The 22,293-nt window shown below is 44.2% G+C and overlaps 1 protein-coding gene across 1 annotated transcript; it reads right to left on the bottom strand.

The window, feature by feature from the left end:
- Positions 1-1,146: 1,146 nt before the first annotated feature.
- Positions 1,147-20,791, bottom strand: GPX3 (glutathione peroxidase 3). Its single transcript, XM_060240306.1, has 5 exons — positions 20,443-20,791; positions 7,701-7,854; positions 5,546-5,663; positions 4,666-4,765; positions 1,147-2,533 (listed from the first exon to the last, which is right to left on the bottom strand). Exons 1-5 carry the CDS (start codon positions 20,530-20,532, stop codon positions 2,318-2,320), a joined length of 678 nt encoding a protein of 225 aa, XP_060096289.1. The 5' UTR covers positions 20,533-20,791; the 3' UTR covers positions 1,147-2,317.
- Between the last annotated feature and the right edge of the window lie 1,502 nt (positions 20,792-22,293).

A 22,293-nucleotide genomic window follows, 5' to 3' on the forward strand; every position in this document is an offset into this window, starting at 1 on the left:
CCTCCCAGTTTCCATTGCTGGGGCTCCCTCCCTCCTCCTCCTCTGAGCCAGAGGGCTTCCCCCTGTCTCCCTCTCCCTCCCTGCCAGCTGTTGTTGTAATAAAAGTTGTGGTGGTGTGTGTGTCCAGCACTGGGGGGGGGGGGGGGGGAGGCTTGCGATTGTGAGTTAATAACATTGTGTTTCCATGAAATCCTGTGGAGTGTTGCTCGCCAGCCACCACTGCTGCTGCTGCCTCTTCTGCAGGGAAAGAGAGTGGCCAGAGCAGGGAGAACTTCACCAACCTGACAGTGAAGGAAAGAGATGGGGGAAACAGTGGGGGGTCAGTCAGCTCTTCAGCTGTCACAAAAGGTTTTATCTATCTTGCAGCCAGATGCCCAGGGTTTTATTTATTTATTTTAAAAATTGTGACATCATTTGTGACGTCATTTTGGGTCCCGTAACACCTCCACCTAAAGTTTTATCCCTCCCCCCCCCCCCCCCCGCTAAAACTTTCTAGCTATGGGCCTGGTTAATAGAAGGATACTTGAAACATTTTTCTCTTCTCACCTTGAAAGATCCTCTTTTCTTTCCTTCCCAGTACTGGTCTATCCAAGCAATATACTGTCTTCTCTTTGAATCTGTCCTTGCTTAGTTAAGCACACCCAAGCATAATATCTGCAAAAGCTATGATTATCTGTAAACTAAGCTATGATTCTCATGCAAACTAAGTTCCCATAGGTGCTCTGAACAGATTGTAGCACAGTTTAAGTAACACTCTGGGCCTATGAAAAGTCACAAAGAAAGAGCCCTTTGCCTTGCAAGGATTACATTTAAATGTGGCTGTATATACTCTACTAAAAAAACACTATAGTTGAATTTTGCCACAGCTATAAACTACTAGGTATCCATATACAAGCCATACCCCCTCCCCCCAATATGTTATACAGGAATCATAGTACTGATGTACCTTGTGGGTGGGTGTTTGTTTGTAAGGATGACCGGTAACTTAAGTGAATTGCTCAGAATGTCCCCAAACTGCTGCACAAATGTTGAATTGTATTACATTAGAATGGACACTGAATTTCAGATCAAAGTGCTAGAACAAATACGTTTCTTCTTTTGTTACAAAATATGCATTAGATTGAAGGAGAGTCCCCACAAAGCAAGTTGCATTGAATGTTTTTATTGGGCAAGTTTTAGACAGAGTAGGAGACTGGAGGCAGGCAAGGCAGGGATCCTGGGGTTGAAAAGAAGATCACATCTCTGCAAAAGTGCATTGCAGAGCAGCTTGAATGCACAAGGAGCCGCTCTGCTGCTTTGCAGGCTTGGGCTAAGTCCACTCATTGGGAGCTTTCAGACCTAACCGTCATACTGATGCATCTTCTGGCTCCCCAGGCCCCTGGTTCCTCTTGCCCACTCTCAGACACACAAAAGAATTTTGAGAATGTTCAGTACATAAATGATCTATTGAGGTTGCTCTGATCAGCATTTGCAAGGGGCAGAGGGAGAACACACTTTATCCAGAGGTACTGTCTTATCACTGAGGCTTTGTTGGTTCACAACAGGAGTAGCATCCTCCAGTTGTTAGCACAGCACTGCAAAGCAGGGTCAGCAATGGATAGAAGGCATGGGGGGGATTCATTGCAGCATACTCTCTTTTTTTCATAAATAGGTTAACAAGAGGCGGAACAAACAATCTCCATGTTTTTTCTGTAATAATGTATTTTGCTGGAGCACAGCCACAGAAAACTTGGCCAGTGCAATATGCTCACAGTGCAATCCTAAACAGACATCCTTAGAAGTGCATTGCTTAGGATGGCTCTATTGCAGGGGTGGCCAACGGTAGCTCTCAAGATGTTTTTTTGCCTACAACTCCCATTAGTCCCAGCCATTGGCCATGCTGGCTGGGGCTGATGGCAGTTATAGGCAAAAAACATCTGGAGAGCTACCGTTGGCCACCCCTGCTCTATCGTATTCTGATATGATACAGTGGGACTGATTAAGGAGTGTCTCCAGTTAGTTATTTCAGGAATGAATCCTGTTTGCCAGTATGAAGACAAAAGTGGGAGATAGGTGCCTGGCTGGAGCAAGTCAAGGTCAAGTTGCCCAAAATGTATTGGGAAATCTGTAAATTAAGGAAAGGTGCTAAACTCTATACCACACAGCATGAGCAAATGTGCAAATTGACACTTTTCTTAAGAAGCATCCTGTCTTTTAAGGATTATTCACATTCTTAAGGTAGGAAGATCTAATTTTTGATTTATGATTTGGCTCTGGATAAAGCAGCATTATCCCCTTTTGCGCCCCCGCAGCTCACTTCTCTGCGTCTGCAGGGACTCTAGCCATGCAGCATCCCCTGCTCCTTCATGTATCGTATGATGTCATTCTTCACAGTGGCAACATTAGTCTTGTGGTACCATCTCAGCACAGGCTTCCCTTCTGTATTGACCAAAAACTTCTCAAAATTCCACTTGATATCATGGATCTTCAGAGGGTGCCAGAAAAGTCTCCCAGAAACATCACCAAAGCTGTCTGTAACAGGTGGACAGGAGTTCTGTCAGGAAAAATAAAAAAAAAGAACTTTCAGTATTGGGGGTGGGATTTCAAATACTGTTAAATGCTCAGAAGTGTAAATAACGTTTTTTTTAACTTCTATGTTCAAATGACATGTTGGAGATGTAGCCAACTGGAAATAGAAATCACTCATATAAAGGAAGCCAGAACTATATTTCAGGCCTAGTGTATTTTAGTCTATTAAGAGATAAATGTATGTGCACATGCCTATAACAGAGGCACAACTTGTAAAAACATTACTTAAGAGTCTGTGATTTTAGCTAGAGAACTAGCTAGAGCAGGGGTGGCCAAAGTTGCTTAGCATAAGAGCCACACAATTAACATCAGATATTGGAGAGCTGCAAGACATGAACAAATATTACACACACATAGTAAAACTCTTAATACTTCCTTTGCACAGAAAGATAAACTACATATGTATGCACTTTATAACATGCCCTTGCTAAAAGGAGACCTCTTTTAAAAAAACCAAAAGCTGGAAATAATAGTCCCCACAAAGACAGCATAGGGAAAGTTTAGGGAATTATTTTTTTGCACCAGTGGGAGAAGGAAACACACATGTACCATACAAATCACTGTCCACTGTGCATCATTATGCATCTCTCTTTGCCTTGACACCAAGATTAGTAAATACAGTTCCTACAAGAGCTGTGATACTAAGGGGGGAACCCTGCACAGAACTCTGTAATTCCGCCCTCCTTCCAGTGGCTCCCTTGGCTCTTGTGCTCCCTTTCCCCACTCTAGATCTCCAGGTGACCTCTGTGGTGGTGGAGAAGAGCTTGCAATACAACAGAAATAGTCACCTACCTATGGGTCAGTGCTCAGAGGCTGACTGAGGTCTCAATGCTAGGCACACTTACTTGAGAGTAAGCCTTCATTACATTCCTCCTCGACCTCAAGGAGCCACACAATATGTGTGAAAGAGCCACATGTGGCTTCTGAGCCACAGTTTGGCCACCTCTGAGCTAGAGGAAGAGAGAGGGTTAATTCTTTCTCTCACAGCTCTTTTCCTGCTCATTATTGCTGCCTATGTAAGCTGCTTTCCCCTTCTACTGTCAAAAGGTGTGGAGGGAAGAGGGTGTTGTTGCTGTAGCACCAGCCTCAGGTTGCCAACCCCCTCCACCCCAACAGTAGAGCCTGAAGATCTCCTGGAATTATAACAGATCTCCACACTACAGAGATCAGTTATCCTGGAGAAAATGGCTGCTTTGGAGGGCAGACAGTGTGGCATCACATCTCTACTGAACTCTTTTCCTTCCCCAAATTCTTCCCTCCCCAAACTCCACCTCCAAATCCCCAGGAATTTTACAGAGCTCTAACTATCCTAGCTCTTCTTACCACACTCCACTAAGCCCCTATGGCCTAGGAATTGAAAGGAGAGAGAGTTGAGCATAACAGCCAGGTCCTGCCTGCTCCACCTATTCTCCGGCCTTACTCCTTGTTGGGACATAAGCTAAGGTCTGTCACATCCTTGTATGCCTACCTCCTCCCTCTTATAAAGGACTTTTCCCAGTCTGCACAGCCTGGCAAGCTGCACTGACTCCTCTAAGGACTGGGAGTGCTTAGCCCTTAGGAAGCTATCCCTGTTGATTCTGCCAGATCTGCCTCCTCAGCCAGTCTCCTCCTTCTGATTCACCTGGCTTGAGTGTCTCAATCGGTTTGCCAGCCAGCTGTATAATAGGTTTAAAGGGCCCATGTGTCAGGTTGTACCCTCAAGCCACACATCAGGCTCAACCAATCACCCAGTCACCAAGAATTGGTCCCTGGCCTACTCCACCCAGCTCTATCACTGGTGGGGCCACCATTGGGCTACCAAAGTACCCATTCCTCTATCTGGCCTCTGGGTGGCTCCCAAAAGCCACCACTGACCCAGAATAGCAATTGTTTAGGGCAGCCATCTCTGCTACCACCCAACAGCTTACATTACATCTATTTCCCACCTAATCCTTAATATACTAGGCAAAAAACCCACTAAAACTCCAAAATCCTTCATATTCACTTTGGATAAATAAAAATCCATTGTCCCTTGTTATGTTCATGTCCTTTGCCATGATCTTCAGATCATGAGCCAGCAAGGAAGACAGCAGAATCAAAACAGATGATGATGCAAACCTTTAGAAAGGTATAGATCTTTTGTTCTTTCTCTCCATTCACATCTCCTTTCTGAAAGAGCTGGAAATTTGGAACAAAGCCTCCTCCAGGTCTTACATATCTGCAATGAAAGGAGAATATGAACGGACAAACTGAAACAAAAAACAGGCAGGATCAGATTAAGACATGCTGAGGGCTTAAGCTATGTCAAGTTTAAGAGGCCACATAACTTTACCAGAAAATGTGTATTAGAGCACATGGAAAGAGAACATCCTTTACTCTCTAGTCCAGGAATAACCAGATTCATAGCCTGCCAGTCACAATCCATACATGCCCTTTTCATCATTGTTGCCAGGGAAATGGCGGTAAGAGCCCCAGGGACTCAAGGACTGTCATCAAGGAGTAGAATGATTTTAGAAATGCACATGCAGACAAGGAGGAAGAGATTGGATTTATACCCCACTCTTCACTCAGAATCTTAGAGTGGCTTAAAGTCTCCTTTCCCTTCCTCTCCCACAACAGACACCCTGTGAGGTAGGTGGAGCTGAGAGAGCTCTGAGAGAACTGCTCTGAGGGAGCTATCACTGACCCAAGGTCATGCCAGCAAGTGCATGTGGACGAGTGGGGAATCAAACCCAGTTCTCCCTGATTAAAGTCCACATACTTTACCACTATACCAAACTGGCTTTATATTCAATATGATATGGCAGTGGCAACTTATTTCTATTTTTGTCCCCTTCTTATTAAAGCAAGCCATAGGAGATAGCCAGGAAGATGACAGTTGTAGGGAATTTAATAGAGAAGGGTCTTGCTCATGAGTGCCATCATGTATGCAGTGTGGAAACATCAGTGTGAGGCAATCTAGCCTACTCAGCACCCAAGTCATTCAATTGGTACTCACTTTAATGAGTTAAGGATTTCATTGTTCTCGCCGGGTTCTTGTTTTCCAAATTGGTTGGATGGAAAGCCCAGGATGACTAGGCCATAAGGCCCCAGTGTACTTTGTAGTGCATTCAGTTCTGCAAGACAGGCACAAATTCAGTAACCCACAAAAGTCTTGCATCTGGATCTGTGTACTTTAATATGGATCCAGTCTTGAAGTCTTGAGAGCAAACACGGCCTTGCCTTGTCAAGATGGCCCTCACCAATATGACAAAACAGTCTTCCAAAAATTCAGTTTCATTACTTTTCTTGGCTGGGGTTAATCTTAAATTATTGAGATTGATAAGCAGTATTCAGTTCTACCCCAGGCTAGCGCAATCTTGCCCGATGTTGGAAGCTAAGCTGGATAGACCTGGTTCATACTTGGATGGGAGACTACCAAGGAAGGTGAGGGTCGCCTTGACCCTCGAATCTCATTCTCCTGCCTTGAAAACCCCACAGGGTTGCAATAAGTTGGCCATGATTTGATGGCACTTTCCACCCACCACTCATTTATATATGCTCATTCATTTGGCCTTCCTTGCTGAAAACTGCCCTGTTACATTTGCCCGTGTAAAGTAGGGTTGCCAAGTCCAATTTAAGAAATATCTGGGGACTTTGGGGGTGGAGCCAGGAGACTTTGGGGTGGAGCCAGGAGACATTGGGGTGGAGCCAAGATCAAGGCTGTGACAAGCATAATTGAACTCCAAGGGAGTTCTAGCCATCACATTTAAAGGGGCAGCACACCTTTTCAATGCCTTCCTTCCATAGGAAATAATGAAGGATAGGGGCACCTTCTTTTGGGGCTCACAGAATTGGACCCCCTGGTCCAATCTTTTTGAAACTTGGGGGGTATTTTGAGGAGAGGCACTAGATGCTATACTGAAAATTTAGTGCCTCTACCTTAAGAAACAGTCCCCCTCAGAGCCCCAGATAACTGCGTATCAATTCTGCATTATTTTTATGGGAATAAATCTCCATAGGGAATAATAGAGTTCCCAGCAGGCATTTCCCTCCCCTCCCCCCGTTTTCTGACGACCCTGAAGTGGGGGGAGGGCTTCCAAACCGGGGGGTCCCCTGCCGCCACCTGGGGATTGGCAACCCTAGTGTACAGAGATGTTACTATAATTTCCTGTGTGACTCTTTGTCCTGTTATTTATTTAGCACTGTAGGAACCTTATAAATTAATGTATAATTTTCCATATTTAAAATGGTTTTAAGAAATGTATTGTGATAATTTATTTTAATGGTTCTGTACGTTTTCTTGTGGCCACCTGCCCTGAGCCTGGTTGCAGGAAGGCCAGGATAAAAATTCAATGAATAAGATATAAATAAATATTTGGTTAATATTACTACACACTCACACCCAAGAATGCTGGGTACTCAAATCTGGTAAAGAAGTAAACATTCTCATTGGGGAAAGTAATGTCAGTAAGGCAATGTTAAACCTGTACCGAAAATATGTCATAGTTGAATAATGGGATTATTTATACTAGCAATCATCCCTGGAGCATGTAAACATAAAAAGCACTTTCTGGATCAGAGAAGTGGTCTAATTAGTCCAGCATCCGGTAGCTAACCGGATGCCCTTGGGAAGCCTACTAGCAGGTCGCAAAACCTACTTTCCCCCAGCAACTGGTGTCAGAGGTATGTGAGGCAGTAATAATAATAATAATAAGATATTAGATTTATATCCCGCCCTCCACTCCGAAGAGTCTCAGAGCAGCTCACAATCTCCTTTACCTTCCTCCCCCACAGCAGACACCCTGTGAGGTGGGTGGGGATGGAGAGGGGTCTCACAGCAGCTGCCCTTTCAAAGACAACTTCTGCCAGAGCTATGGCTGACCCAAGGCCATTCCAGCAGGTGCAAGTGGAGGAGTGGGGAATCAAACCCGGTTCTCCCAGATAAGAGTCCGCACACTTAACCACTACACCAAACTGGCTCTCTCCAATCTAAAGCATCTCAAAACATGTGTAGTAAGCATTTCCAAACCCGCAAAGCAATCTAAACAAAATCCCATCCTTTGGGGATTAAGAGGCAGGTTTCTTAGCTTCCCATACTGCTTCAGCTCCGGTACCTCTGAGTACAAAATTTAACTACTGCAGTGAGTTCTTTTCCCAGCTGGAGATCTTACCAAGGTACTGCATTGTGAGTCCTCAGTAGGAGGCCACATTGACAAAGAGGATCAATTTCCTAGCATACTGCCGGAAGGGGATGTACTCATCACCATCTATGGTCAGGCCTCCATAGTTATAGACTGTTCCATCTACTGAATCATAGCAGCTGACCTGGAAGACAACAAAAGTGAAGAACAAAGAGGAGATATCAAAAAATAATATGGGGACATTCTGTACGAAGGTTTTGAAAGGAAACGTTGAGACTTCATAGTGTTCCCCACATGCTCCAAGAAGTCTGTACCAAAGTAAAATGTCAGGTCAGTAATATCACTAATTGTCAAGCCAGTGTGATCAGCTTTTGCTGTCAAATGGAGGAGGTATCTTGCTTCTCTAATGGTCACTTGCTCTTTCAATCAGCCCTACAGCCAACAGTGTAGGAGCTCCCAATAAAGACATATTCTTGGGGACTGAGGTATGAGCAGGGACTGACTGAACAGTCAGACTGGGTTGAGTTCAAAACACAAGATTATACTGTCCTAGAGCAGCCATCCAACAGGAGGAAGAGCTCTGGAGACAGAAGCAGGTATGGGATTTCTCTCCCCCTCCAATAATTGTTCTATAATTGTAAACAGTTCTATCTGCACCTTGATTTAAAAGTCATCTGTTAGTTTTCTGCCATTCTTTGGGTTAGCAAGGACCAATGAAGTCCACATGGTAAACCTGCGGTGGTCATTCCATTGTGGAAATTTCATTTCTAGGCACTTGTGAGGGCCCAATATGGAATGGAACCATGACACACTAGGAGAGGTTGGTTAAACCCTCACATCATTTTCTTACCCTGAAATAGCCTGGAGAGATGCTATTTGCCCCCTTGAACTTAAACATACATGTAAATTTCCCAGCAGGGCAAAAAGCAGCTTCCTGGGGCCATTTCAGGTCAGGGAAATGGTAGGGAGCAGTCTTCATTCCTGTCACCTACATGCTGCAGTCCCAAACCAAATCAGCCACCAGCACCAATTTAGTTTCCATCACTGAACTCCCCAAATACATCCAGTCAAGAGTTTATATGTCCATCTCACAAATCTTGTAATGGGAGACTCTGCCTTGAGCAGAGAACACAAGAAGGAAAACTCCATCAGCCTTGCCCAGTTTGGCCTATATATTATACTGAGAATTTATTGAGTCCTGTATCTGAAGAAGTGTGCTTACACACAAAAGCTTATACCTTGAATAAAACTTCATTGGTCTTAAAAGTACCCCTGTGTTTCTTTTCTTTGTTGGTGATAAAGGTACTCTGTGTTTCTTTTTTCATCATTCCTTTTGATCTGTGATTAATGAGGCCAATCCCCAATAGACTTTGTTTTGTAGACTGATTGCCATATCAGGGATGGAAAGGAGTCCCCTCTCCAGTGATCAAAGCCTCTCCTGACTGTGGGGACCACCTTCTGAAATATATATCCTGGGTCACATAGTATCCAGGGAGAAAATGTTTTCTCTAGACACTGTTTCTAACCTTCACACATTCTATGGAACATGGCTCTCTTGCTCAGTCCTTTGAAGCTATTTGCTCTGCAACCTTTTCCCTACAGCGGGCTTATTCTTTGCAGGGGTATCCCTTGATCTGAATTATAGCAGCAAGTGTTAGGTGGGGTAAAGGGATTTGAGCCCATGTCTCCTACGGCAACACCACAACCACATATGTCCTCCTGTATAAAGTAAGCTGACCCATCCCTACAGACTAATGTGAGTAGAAGATTCAAACTGCAAAGTGCCAATCCTCCTATATACTCAGCAAGGGTCTTCCATATACTTAATGGTCTCATATTTGCCTTCTGGGGTACAGTGCGGAAAGTGAAAGGTTAATGACTAGGTAAATCTAGATGCTCTCAGTCAGATGTATTTGTATCTAGCTTCAGGCATGGTTTGGAGATGTACCCCTCATCAATCATTCTGTTTGACCCCCTTTGTCTTGAAAGAAAAAGGAGAAGTGTGAGTTTATTGATTCTCTTGGATCTCTCAGTGTCTTTTTTGTACCATCAGTTGTGGTATTCTTCTGGATTGTGTTTCAAGGTAAGGACTAGAAGGCACTGTTTTGTGGGTATTTTGGTTCTTTCTTGGAGACAGCAGAGCTGTAATCACAATGAGGTCAGTGGGTAGCTGAAACATGTCATTTTTGAAAAACAAACTGTTTCATTTGTGAAACAACAGCATCCATTGAAAGAATGAAAACAGGAATGCGCCCAGTAATAACCACATCAGTAGTGACTGGTTCTCTTCCCAGATCTACCTGCTTGACCTTCCTAGCTCTGCACACATAAGGATATAATTGGGTCAGCGTGGATATGTAATTATCACCTTTATCAGTCATCCTGGATAGAAAAAAAACCCCTTTTACTATGACAGGATGTTTAAATGGGATAATGGATAACTTAAGAAAGTTGTTAGTCATTATGAACTAAAAAACAGACGTTCCTCTTCATTTTATATGTTTCCAGTGCTAACAATTTCATAGACACTAAATACACGGAGACACTTAGACTTGGAAGCAGGATCATAGAAGTCTCTGTTGGAGCTAGTCATGGAATTTCCCCCACTAATTTATGCCCCCCCTCACTGCCCTGCCCCAAGGAAGACTGGCTATGGGACCTGGGAAAACTAGCTCCAGAAGGTGGTGCTAGAGCCTACTGACTCCATTTCTTGCCTCTTTTAGAAAACAGATCCAAAATGTTGCTGCTCTGGAAGGCTTTAAAAAAAAAAGAGGATTGTGTTTATTGAGGGCTAATCCTGTTTAGTTAATTGCTTTAGTTTTAACTAGTGATATTATCTTAAATCACTTTGAAAATTGACACTGAAAGGTAAATGGCAAGGAAAGCATTGGCAGACTTGCATCACAACAGAGCAGGGATGGCAGAATCCACCCCTCCTGAATCTCTCTCTTCTGTGTAGCTTGCAAGAGTATTCTCCAAGGTGAGGTGTTAGCAAACCTATGAAAGAAGCAAATGCACAGCTATTTTAGCAGGCTCACATGTATCTATTGGGAGGTTTGGGACCCAAAATTATGTTCTATCATGGCCAACATGTATAATCTAAGCCAGTTCCTAAGGGTCAGTCCCCATCTTCTAGCTCTTGATGACCACCAGGAAACATATGGTTGTTCCTGTGCTCTAATGCATCTAATCATGTACTGTGCCTGTTCTGCAGTGAGTCAGACTATCAGCGTGGGTCATTTGCATCAGAAGCAGATGCTGGGCCACAAATCCATATGTAAAATCCATTCTGTTTTCCTCTTTGTAGCAACAGCTCCAGAATGATAGAGAGGGGTCCCCTTTGCCCTTGACATTTATTCTTTTTGGTAGATATTTAATCAGGAAGATGAACAAAAATAAGTGGATCAGGCATCGGAGTAATGGGATGTGAAAGCAGTACATAACAGGAAAATCTCCTAAAACAGCAAATCCTGAAGCTTTCAGTTCAAAGCTTGCCTTTTGAGAACAAACTGCTATCTCAGATACAACTTTCATTTTTGTTTCAAAAGATGTTGTGATGAGCATGGAGAACTCTTTCCAGAGCTCACCCACTCAAAGTTTGATTCCACTGTGAGTTTATCTCTAAAGCGTTTATCTCAGAAATAATTTACAGTCTCTGGCATAACAAAGGTACAAAGGTGGAGTGAGGGTGTATGAATGTTACACCATTATGTATCTTATTAAACTTATCTATTTATATGTCTTTCTGCTCAAAATGCCCCCAAGGGTATTCACACACACATGCACACAAATAATGAGTTTGAAACCTCGATCAAGGACAAACATTTTCCAAACAATTTCAAGCAGCAGCGGAGGGTAAACAATTCAGTTTCTCAAGAGCGGTCTAAAAATAGCCCTGGCCAGTTAAAAGATAGCCTCAAGCATTTGACTGTTAAAAAGTTTAATGAGTTAGCTGTGAATGAAGTCTTGTCACAGAACTCATTGCTGGGTTGTTCTTTTAAGTAGCTTCATGGAATGCACTAGAGCAGGAGTGCCAAACTTGGCCCAGGGGATGAATCAGGCCCCCAAGCAACTGGCTATCGTTTTCTTCCTCTCTTGCTTCCTTCTGCATCACAGCTTGCTTTGCTAAACTTGATCAATCACACAGCAGAGTTACTGAGCCAAACCTCTCTCCCTTCTAGTGGCTGAGGTTCCTCCCCCTTCTGGTCCCCTGGGGAAGGAAGGAAAGAGCCAGAGCTTTCCTTGCCCAGTTCCCTGGATTGCACAGGAGAGATAAAAAAAAAAACACCATTACGACCAACAAGTGCTAATGTTTTAAGCATGTTTTAAGTTTTTTAAAAAATCTTCAATTGTGTTTGTCTGTGTCCTTTATAAAGTTTATATCTCTGCTACCGAATCTTAAATAGGTACACACATGGCCCAGCCCAACAAGGTCTCATTTATGTCACATCTGGCCCTCATAACAAATGAGTTTGACACCCCTGCACTAGAGGGATGGCATCTGTGTGCCTTATTTATCCCACTAACAGCTGAACTCCTTCCATTGCATTCATCCTTAATCACTGTAGCGAGGATGAAGGCAGCCCCTGCTCCTATGCCTTTCACAGCACTGTGATCTGTAGGCCTTGGCAAGGAATATAACTGTCACAACCAAGCACATGCAAATCTTCATCTGCTGATTTTGGCAGCTCAACTGGCTGATAAGGACACAAGAGCGGACCTGCTTGACAAAGCAAGCTCCATAAATATGTACCTCAAAGAACTATAGATTGCTTTCTGAATGAAGTTTCCAATGTTACAAGGAAGCTGTCAGCAGAAATATGCAAGGGGTGGGTCAATTGTGATGTTACAATGGAGTCATTTTTGCCTCAAGCAAATTAGTTAGAGGTAGACATGGGCACAAACTAATCTGCAAACCATGATGATTTATGGTTTATTCTGAGCCGGTTTGGTCCTTGATGATTTTTTCCAGTTCATTTTTCCAGACAGCCTGACACTGATTCAATCAATTCCTACACAACACTGGGTGTTCTGGGAGCCCTAGAAATACCCATAGCAGTTGTCCATAGTCTGATCGTTGGCTCCGGGAGTCAGTCACAGAGTTCCCATTCTGCAGCATGAAGAGAGAAAAGTTAGTTGTTCTTTGAACTGAAGCAGCTTTCCTAGGGGCACCTGCTTTGGGAGGCTATAACTCAGATATTCCAAAGCCAATCTTTGCCAGACTTGGAGGGCAGGTGGAGGAGAGCCTGCTGAAGACTCCTGGTGAGTTTTAAACCTCCCAAGCCAAATGAATGAATGAACCATGAACCAGTTCTGAAATCAAAACAAATCACAAAATGAAACAAACTACCATTTACCTGGTTCATGCCCATTCCTGTTTAGGGTAGGGTTGCCAATCCCCAGGTGGGGGAAGGGGATCCCACGGTTTGGAGGCCCTCCCCCTGCTTCAGGGTCATCAGAAAGCGGGGGGAGGGGAGGGAAATGTCTGCTGGGAACTCTTTTATTCCCTATGGAGATTTATTCCCATAGAAAATCATGGAGAATTGATCTGCAGGTATCTCGGGCTCTGGGGGGGCTGTTTTTTGGGTTACATGCACCAAATTTTCAGTATAGCATCTAGTGCCTCTCCCCAAAATACCCACCAAGTTTCAAAGAAATTGGACCATGGGGTCCAGTTCTATGAGCCCCAAAAGAAGGTGCCCCTATCCTTCATGATTTCCTATGGAAGGAAAGAATTGAAAAGGTGTGCTGTCCCTTTAAATGTGATGGCCAGAACTCCCTTTGGAGTTCAATTATGCTTGTCACACTCTTGATCCTGGCTCCACCCCTAATGTCTCCTGGCTCCACCCCCAAAGTCTCCTGGTTCCACCCCCAAAGTCCCCAGATATTTCTTGAATTGGACTTGGCAACCCTAATTTAGGGGCTATTGCACCTGCCTTCCTGAGAACTTAAGCATAAGTTAATGAGTGTAAGAATGCCTGAAAGACCCACAACTGCAGGTTGAATGGCCTTAACCAGACAAGCACTGTGAGGCCACGGGGGTGCTGATTTTTTCCCTGGCCTTTAGGAAGTCCAAAGTTCAACAAGCAAAGCGTTTTTCATCAATCACTCTGTCTAGAGAAATCCCAGCTGTTAAATTGCTACCTCATTACGGGCACAGAATCGCCTCCTGGAAAATATGACAATCCTATCCTAGAAGAGTGTGTAATAATAATTATTCCTTTAGTGCCTTGAAGGGTAAGGGTCTCCACAACTTTATTTGGAGTTTTCCAGATAGTCAGCCCAACTAAGCCACTGTCACCCTGCTTTTGTTTTGTCATAACCTACTGGTGGTATCAAATTATGATAGGCACTGTTTTTCTAACAACTTGTGGCCATACAACCATAACAAAGTAACAGGTCACTTTCCAGTATTTGGTAGTGAAGGAAATAAAGGCAGACCTAATGGCCGTAACCACTTTGTGACAAGGCTCTTAGGAACCATCTAATGTCCCATTACAGCTCACAGAGGGCTACAGCAGGGTTTTAATGGAAATAGAAACTGACTTTGGTTGGATGATGAGTTTATGCTGCATAGTGTGGTAATTTGGCCCTTGAGGAAGAGAAACTTCTAATCTAAGCTATATGTTTTCCCCTCAGGCTGAGGTACACAATGTCTATGGAAGTCTGATTCATACCCAATGTGGAGAGACAGTATAATAACGAAAACATAATTTGCCTAAATTTACACTATATTTCCCCAAGTTAAGCAATGGGAAACTCCCAAAACAATTTGAATAGCTTTTCTGTATACTAAAAAGTTATTGATGTGTTTTAAGAATAGTTACTATATGTATGATCTTTCATACTTAGGATTGGGCCAAAAAGATCATGACAGTGGAGTTGCTTCCCTTTTGATACATGACATTCATGCTTTTGTTACCAACCTCCAGGTGGGTTCTGGAGTTCTCTCAGAATTAAAACTGATTTTGAGACAGGGACAAATTGGCCATTTATTTTATCAGGAGAAATCCCACTGGGCCATTGCCCTAAGTCTCACCCACACCCACACCCACAGAGGGACTAGTGAGGAGGAATATGGGTGAGTACAAACAGATTGGTGCCCAACTGTCCCCTATATCAGCATTGTCCATATTTTCTCTCACTGGCCCTACCTCACCTCAGAGTATAGGCAGAGCAGTGCCCAGCTTTGCCCTGTGCTGGAATGGTGAAACTGGTGAGGGGAGCATGGGCACAGCAGCGCTTGGATTCACCCTGCTGGTATGGGTATGATGTGGCTAACAAGGAGGAGCCTGGCCTTACCCATACTCCTCTTTGCTGACCCTGCCATGCCCAGACTTGTCAGGAAGAGCACAGGAATTCCTGGCTTCACCCTGTGACATCTGAGGCTTAGTGTGACTGGAGGGTAGGGTTGCCAGGTCTGAATGCCATGCTGACTGGGGGAACTTTCTGGGAGTGGGGCGGAGTGCTGCGATGTGCTGGTGTTACGCAGAAGTGACATCAGCATGTCCGGGATGTCACTTGACAACACTGGTTTTGCTATCATGAGTGTCTGAAGCACTCCCCACCCCCCTCTCCATTTTATGTGAATCAGGGGAGGCTTCTTAGTGGGAGCTGCAGGCCCTGCCAGTGGCTGGAGTGTATATGATGAGTTCCCTGGGGAAGCCCTGCCCAAGAGCAACGGCAGGTAGATGACAACAGAGGGAGAAATGGATGGGAGGCTCCCTGGCATGGCCACACCCACAAGCTATCCCATAGGATCCTGGGGGCTGCCCTACCCTGGGGAAATCCTCTAAAAGGCCGGAAGCATCACACTTTTGCTGAGCTCCTTCCCATCCCCAAATTATGTCCTTCCCAATCACTTCCCACAAATCTACAGGAATTTCTGAACTGGAGTTGACAACCCTAGCACTCACGATTAGAAATCTGTGCTTTCCCACCATCAATAGATTTTCAGTAGATGACTGCCTCATGAAAAGATTCTAAGTAAGGTTACCAGCCTCCAGGTGGGGACTGGAGATTTCCCATTTTTACAACTGACCTCCAACTGGCAAAGATCAGCTCCCCTGGAGAACATGGCAGCTTTGAAGGGTGGACTCTATGGCATTTTACCATGCTGAGGCCCCTCCTCTCTCAAAATCCAACCCTCTCCTGGCTTCACCCCCACAGCACAGACCAGGAAACCCTAACTGCATGTCAGTAATTTTGTGTAAAAAAAAAAGTCTGCCGTGAAAACATTGTGAAAGCAACATCACCCCAGATTCGGAAACGACTGGTGCTTGCACAGAGGACTACCTTTACCTTTTTAATTTTGTGTAATAGATGAAGAAGAGTTTCTATTTTATTTCTGCCATTTTTTAAAAGCGAGGGGAGTATATGTGCATTTGCAGGCCAATACTAAACATGTTTAATCAATCCAGTGTTCAAGATCGCAGTCATAAACTCATAGCAGAGTAGATCCACCAGCTTTAATGAGCATCTGGCAATATTCCAGTGATCTGGAATATTGTCACATCTCTTTTTTGTTGTATTTTGACAGCAGGAACCCTTTTTTCTTGAGAACCACGCAAGACTGAGTCAGCTGTTGGTCACCCAAGAAAGTGGTCTTCTGCTTGCATTTCATGGGTTATGTTGAAACAATTAGGGCGTACAGTATACAGAGTCCAAAAGCAAACAAAAACACTGTAATATCTTATTACAAGTGCAAATTACGCACGTGTAATAAGATATTACAATGTTTTTGTTTGCTTTTTGCATTTGGTGGATAGCAGGTATGGACAATGAAGGTAGATAGACGAGGAACAACATGGCTTTCATGCTTACAATTTCAGGTAAACATGGTTTTCTCAGACATGTTATGAGTCGGACTCATACAAACATAAAAACAGCTCTGCTGGATCAGACCAATAGTCCATCTAGTCCAGCATCCTGATTTACACAGTGGCCAACCAGTTCCTCTGGACAACAACAGAGCATAGAGGCTGAGGCTTTCCCCTGATATTGCTGCCTGGCTCTAGGATTTACAGGATTAGTGCTTCTGAGTGTGGAGATTCCCCTCAGTCACCATGGCTAGTAACTATTGACAAACATCCTCCATTAATCTATCTAATCTCCTTTTAAAGCTGTTTATTCCCATGGTCATCACTACATCTTCTGGCAATGAATTTCACATTTTAATCCCCCTCTGTGTAAAATTATATGTCCTTTTGCCCATCAGCTTCATCGACACCCTCAAATTCTAGTATTTTGGAAGAGAGAGAACAATTTCTCTTAGTCAACTCTCTCCATCCCATGTATAATTTCATAAACTCTATCATATTTTCCCCCTTAGTTATCTCTTTTCTGAACTGAAAAGTCCCAGACTCTTCAGTCTTTCCTTATGGTCCAATCCCCTAATCCTTTTGGTTGCCCTCCACTGTTCTTTTTCCAGCTCTGCAATGTTCTTTTTGAGATACAGTGACCAGAACTGTATGCAGTATTCCAAATGAGGCCACACCATAGATCCATACAGGGGCATTACAATATCGGCCATTGTAGTAATCTTTTCCCTAATAATCCCTATCGTGTTTGCCTTTTTCATCCCTGCAGCACACTGGAGTGACAGTACAATCCCAAGACATTTTCCCCTCTCAGTCTCAGCAAGTTCGGACCCCATTAGCCTATACTTGAAGTTGGGATTTTTTGTCACCTTACACTTACCACCATTGAACTTCATCTACCACGTTGTTACCTACTCACTCATTTTTTTTGGGGGGGGGGGTCCCCTTGGAGCTCTTCACAGTCAGCCTTGGTTTTCACTATCCTGAATAATTTTGTGTCATCTGCAAACTTGTCCACTACACTATTCGCTCCTAGTTCCAGATCACTGATAAATAAATTAAATAGTACTGGCCCCAATACTGATCCTGGTGGGATCCCACTTGCTTATGTCCCTCCATTGTAAGAACTGTCCATTCATTCCTATTCACTGCTCCCTGTCATTTAACTAGCTTTTAGTCTATAAGAGAAACCATCCTCTTATCCCATGACTGCTAAGTTTACTCAGGACTCTTTGGTAAGGTACCTTGTCAGAAGGCTTTTGAAAGTCCACGCAGGGCCAGCCCTACGGCGCATGGCACCCCAGGCAGCCTCACTGCCTGCTGCCCCCTGTGCCATGTCCTGCTGCTCCCCCACACCCCCTCCACGGCGCCTCCTCCTCCCTCCCTCACAATTTTAATGCCCAGAACAGGCAGTGAAGTGCTGCACTCCCAGCACTCTTTAAAGGATGCTCCCTCCTCCCGCCAATCAGCTGATTGATGGGTAAAGCAGCATGGAGGCCAGTGGCTCCTATGCTAGCTTTCCAGCATGCTCAGAATGATCAGCGCTGGGGCAGCAGTGGCAGGAAGGATGAGCGAGCCACTGAAAGAGTGGCCATGCCACTGCCTCCTCCCCACTTCCTTCCTGGAGTGGGAAAAAAGTGGGGAAGAGGCAGCAGCATGGTCACTGTTTCAGTGGCTCACCAGTCCTTCCCGCTGCTGCTGACGCAGTGCTCATCATCCTGAGCATTCTGGAAGGCTGGCATAGGAGCCGTTGGCCTCTGTGGTGCTTTACCCACCGGTGTGTGGGGGGGGTGGCCTTTAAAGAGCCCTGGGAGCGCAGCCTTTCACTGCCCATTCTCGGGCATTACATTTGGGAGGGAGAGGCAAATATAGATTTTCCTAGGGGGCAGGATGGGAATGAGGGCAGATTTTGTTGCCCCCACCCTGCCAGTGCCCTGGATAAATGACTAGTTTGCCTAATGGGCAGGCCAGCCCTGAGTTCACATATATAATGTGCACTGGGTAGCTGTTGTCTACATGCTTGTTCACTTTCTCAAAAAACTCCAAAATGGTGGTGAGACAAGACTTCCCTTTGCAGAAGCCATGCTAATTTTCCCTCAGCAGACTTTGTCCCTCTTGGCACCTAACAATTCTCTTTGATTACAGTTTCTAATAATTTGGCTGGGACAGATATCAGGCCTGTAATTCCTTGGTTCCCCTCTAGATTTTTTTTTTTAAATTGGTGTCACATTTGCTACTCTCTGGACTTCTGGTACAGTTACTGAATTAAGTGATAGGTTATATATTTATTTATTTAATCAAATATGCTGGTTAATAGATCCTTAAAAGCTTTTGGGGGTATGCAATCAGGAACTGGAGCCTTGTCAATTTCCCCAGTATCTTTGGTCATCTCAATCTGTCTCAGTTCTTCAGACTGCCTTCCTGAAAATAGGGGCTGTGACATGGGTACATGCCCCACACTTTCTACAGTGAACACAGAAGCAAAGAAGGCATTGAGTTTATCTGCCATCTCCCTATCTTCCTTTAGCAATCCCTTTATTCCTTTGCCATCCAAAGGCTGCACTGCTTGTCTGGCTTGTTTCCTGCTCTGGATATATATTTATATATATATTAAACGTTTACTGTTTATCTTGATGCTTTTAGCAACCTGCACCTCAAAATCTCATTTTTGCATGCCTGATTATTGACTCCACTGGTTGACAGCATAATCACATTGTTTGCCTGGGTAGAGAGCTTTTAGCATAAATTAATGACTTGAAGTCCATGCTATCTTACCTAACCTTGTTGTTTGGATGCATAATACTAGGATATGGAGGAGTTATAAATCCACTCCCAGGATTCATACTGATACATCATAGTCCTGGCATACAGTCTACCTCCCCCTTTCCCTAGGATTAAGGATTTGTTTTCTAGGAAAAAAGCCATCTAATGTATCAGGAGCAATATGTCATGCGTTATCTCTTCTATGACTACTACATACCTTTTCTCTGCTAGGACTAGATTTCTCTCAGAGGAAAATGATGGGGTTTCTTTCAAAAAATCACCCTTAATATAATTTTTATCTCATGTTTTATATTTGTTTTTTGTTGAAAAATAACTTGCAGCATTTTTAAACACACATTTTTTTTTAAATCTCACTAGTTTCTATAACAATTCAGTAAAGATGGGTTTTACATATGACAACAGGTGAAACAGAGATCTGCCTAAGGCTTACCAATTGACTGCACAGTCAAATTCCCTGTTGAATTCCAAGATCCTGTTGCTTTAATAAACTTGGAAAATGGGCACATATCCCTCAACCTGCACAATAAAATCTGCTGAGGTCACAAACAGATTTGCAGTTAGCAAAGCAAACAATATGACATTTAAGATGTCAGGAATGACCAGAACACAGTGTCAGGCTGATAAGGCAGTGCATTCCTTTTGTTAGGGCTCCATACATTAAGTGCAAACCATGAGAAGCAGCTACAATATCAGTTAACATGACACAGCAGAGATACTTACAAGCCCACATTCACATCCTCCTAGATAAGTACTTTAAAATAGTGGCAGCATGTGTGTGTGTGTGTGTGTGTGTGTGTGAGAGAGAGAGAGAGAGAGAGAGAGAGAGAGAAACTAAATCTGTCCCGTGGTTAACCATTCCATTTAGAATATTGTGCCCTTTAGGTTTCTGATTCCCCAGTAAGTCAGATTTGGTTGGTTGCTAGAGATTTAGAGGTGTTATTGGCTATTTTAGTCCAGCATCTGAATACTCTGACATGTGTATCTATATCTAGCTGTATCCATATCTGTATATGTGTAAGCGAAAGAGGTGCTGTTTGCTTATTCTCATCAGACTCTGCTGCCTGATATTGTATGTTGCGGAATTACAATACAGCTTCTGTCAGATGCAATATTCTCCTAAAATACTGCTTGGGCACCCATTCTGACTGAACAATACTGTAGTGTCTTACCTTCTGTGGCTCTGCCTGTCCCAGATGTGGCTGAATAAAGCCAGCTAAGAACAAGGGGAAAATCCACGATTCCAAATGTCTGCCCCTCATGATAGGGGCAGCTGCTGGGAGCAAGGGTGCAAGCACCCTCTCCTCGTCTCCACAGAGAGCTGCTGTTTGCAGTGACCGTCTCTCTGCCACTCACACCCACGACCACCTTCCAGCACAAAAGCTGGGAGAAATAAAAGGATGAAGCTGACTGTGTGTATCCAATCATGAAGCAGCAAGGACTCTAGGGCTGCTCCTGTCAATATTAACCATGTGGGCTCCAGGCTCAAGCACACCTCACAGGTTGGGTGCCTAGGTGTGTGGCTGTGTAATATCAGTCTCAGAGGGAAGATTCTAGAATATGATGTGTCCCAAAATACAAACTGTACTAAAAAGAACATGCTTGGAATGTGACAATGCAACAAGAAGTTACTACTTAAGCATTAATTATGGGATCTTAAGGCTTTTTCTTCATGCTCTCCAAAGAGAAAGGAATAATACATAAAATTCTGTGTTACATAATATGAGACTTAATTTGGTGCATGTAGGAGCAGAGCTGGGTTGCGCCTCTGATCCTTAAATCCAAGCCAAAATTTCAAGAGGTTCTCGTGGTCATTTAATATAGACCTAGCAGTCGCTGCCCTCATTGTGCACATGAACCCTGGATCCAAAGATCCCTGTCATGATCCACAGACTGTTTCAAGTGACCCTTTGGACTTACCATTCTCAAAACCTTCTGGGATGGCTAGAACCAAGCTTCATTCTACTCAGGGGTCATTTTATAGAAAAATAGGTGGTGGAGCTCATCCAGGGGTTGTTATGCAGCTGCAATACTATTCAATGGACAAGGAGGTGGAACTCTCAGAAGGAGGAGGTGGAACTCTCAGAAAGGTTCAGGAGCTGTGCTCCTGTGAGCTCCCACTGAATCCGAGGCCTGATTTTACTAATACCTTCAATTTTTCATTTTGCTCATGATCTTGTATCCACTAATAATCAAGAGATAATTGATACAGTTCCACTTACTCCCATTAAAGGTCACTTCCCAACCCATTACTTATTTCTCTCTTATTATATCAAACTGTAGCTTCAGGTGAATGTATATTTCAGGAATCTTAACAGGATAGCATTCTAACCGCAGACCTGGTTCCTGGGTGACTTCAATGTCCACGCCGATGACGCGGCGTCCACTCAGGCGATGGACCTAGTGTCTTCCATGGCGACACTGGGACTCTCCCAATTTGTTACGACTCCCACACATCAGGCTGGGCACACATTAGATCTGATCTTTGCGGCCGGGATTAAAGTGAACGAAATCGCGACGGAGGCGATACCATGGTCGGATCACTTAGCCCTCAAGGCTCGTATGGAGACGCTACCACAACCCTGTAAGGGCGGAGAGCCTATTTTGGCTCGCCCGCGGAGCCTGATGGACCCGGAACGGTTCCAAACAGCTCTTCGGGATCCTTGGCCCCCTTGCGATTCCCTTGATGCCCTGGTTGATGCCTGGCAAGACCGGCTATCTGGGGCAATCAACGAGATCGCACCCCGACGTCCTCTGCGCCCTCGTTCAAGGCTGGCTCCCTGGTATACCCTGGAGCTACGCCGGCTGAAACAAGGACTCCGACGACTAGAGAGGCAGTGGCGGCGCACTCGTGGCGAAGCGGCGAGAACATCCTACAGAACGTTTATGAGGTCGTATGAGATGGCAGTCAAGACCGCGAAGAAGAAGTACTTCGCGGCCAAGATTGCGTCTGCAAATTCGCGCCCGGCACAATTGTTTAAAATAATTGGACATTTAACTACACTGCCCCAGGGCAGACCAAA

This window comes from Heteronotia binoei, chromosome 5 (genome assembly GCF_032191835.1).
Source record: "Heteronotia binoei isolate CCM8104 ecotype False Entrance Well chromosome 5, APGP_CSIRO_Hbin_v1, whole genome shotgun sequence".
In the NCBI taxonomy this organism is placed as follows: domain Eukaryota; kingdom Metazoa; phylum Chordata; class Lepidosauria; order Squamata; family Gekkonidae; genus Heteronotia; species Heteronotia binoei.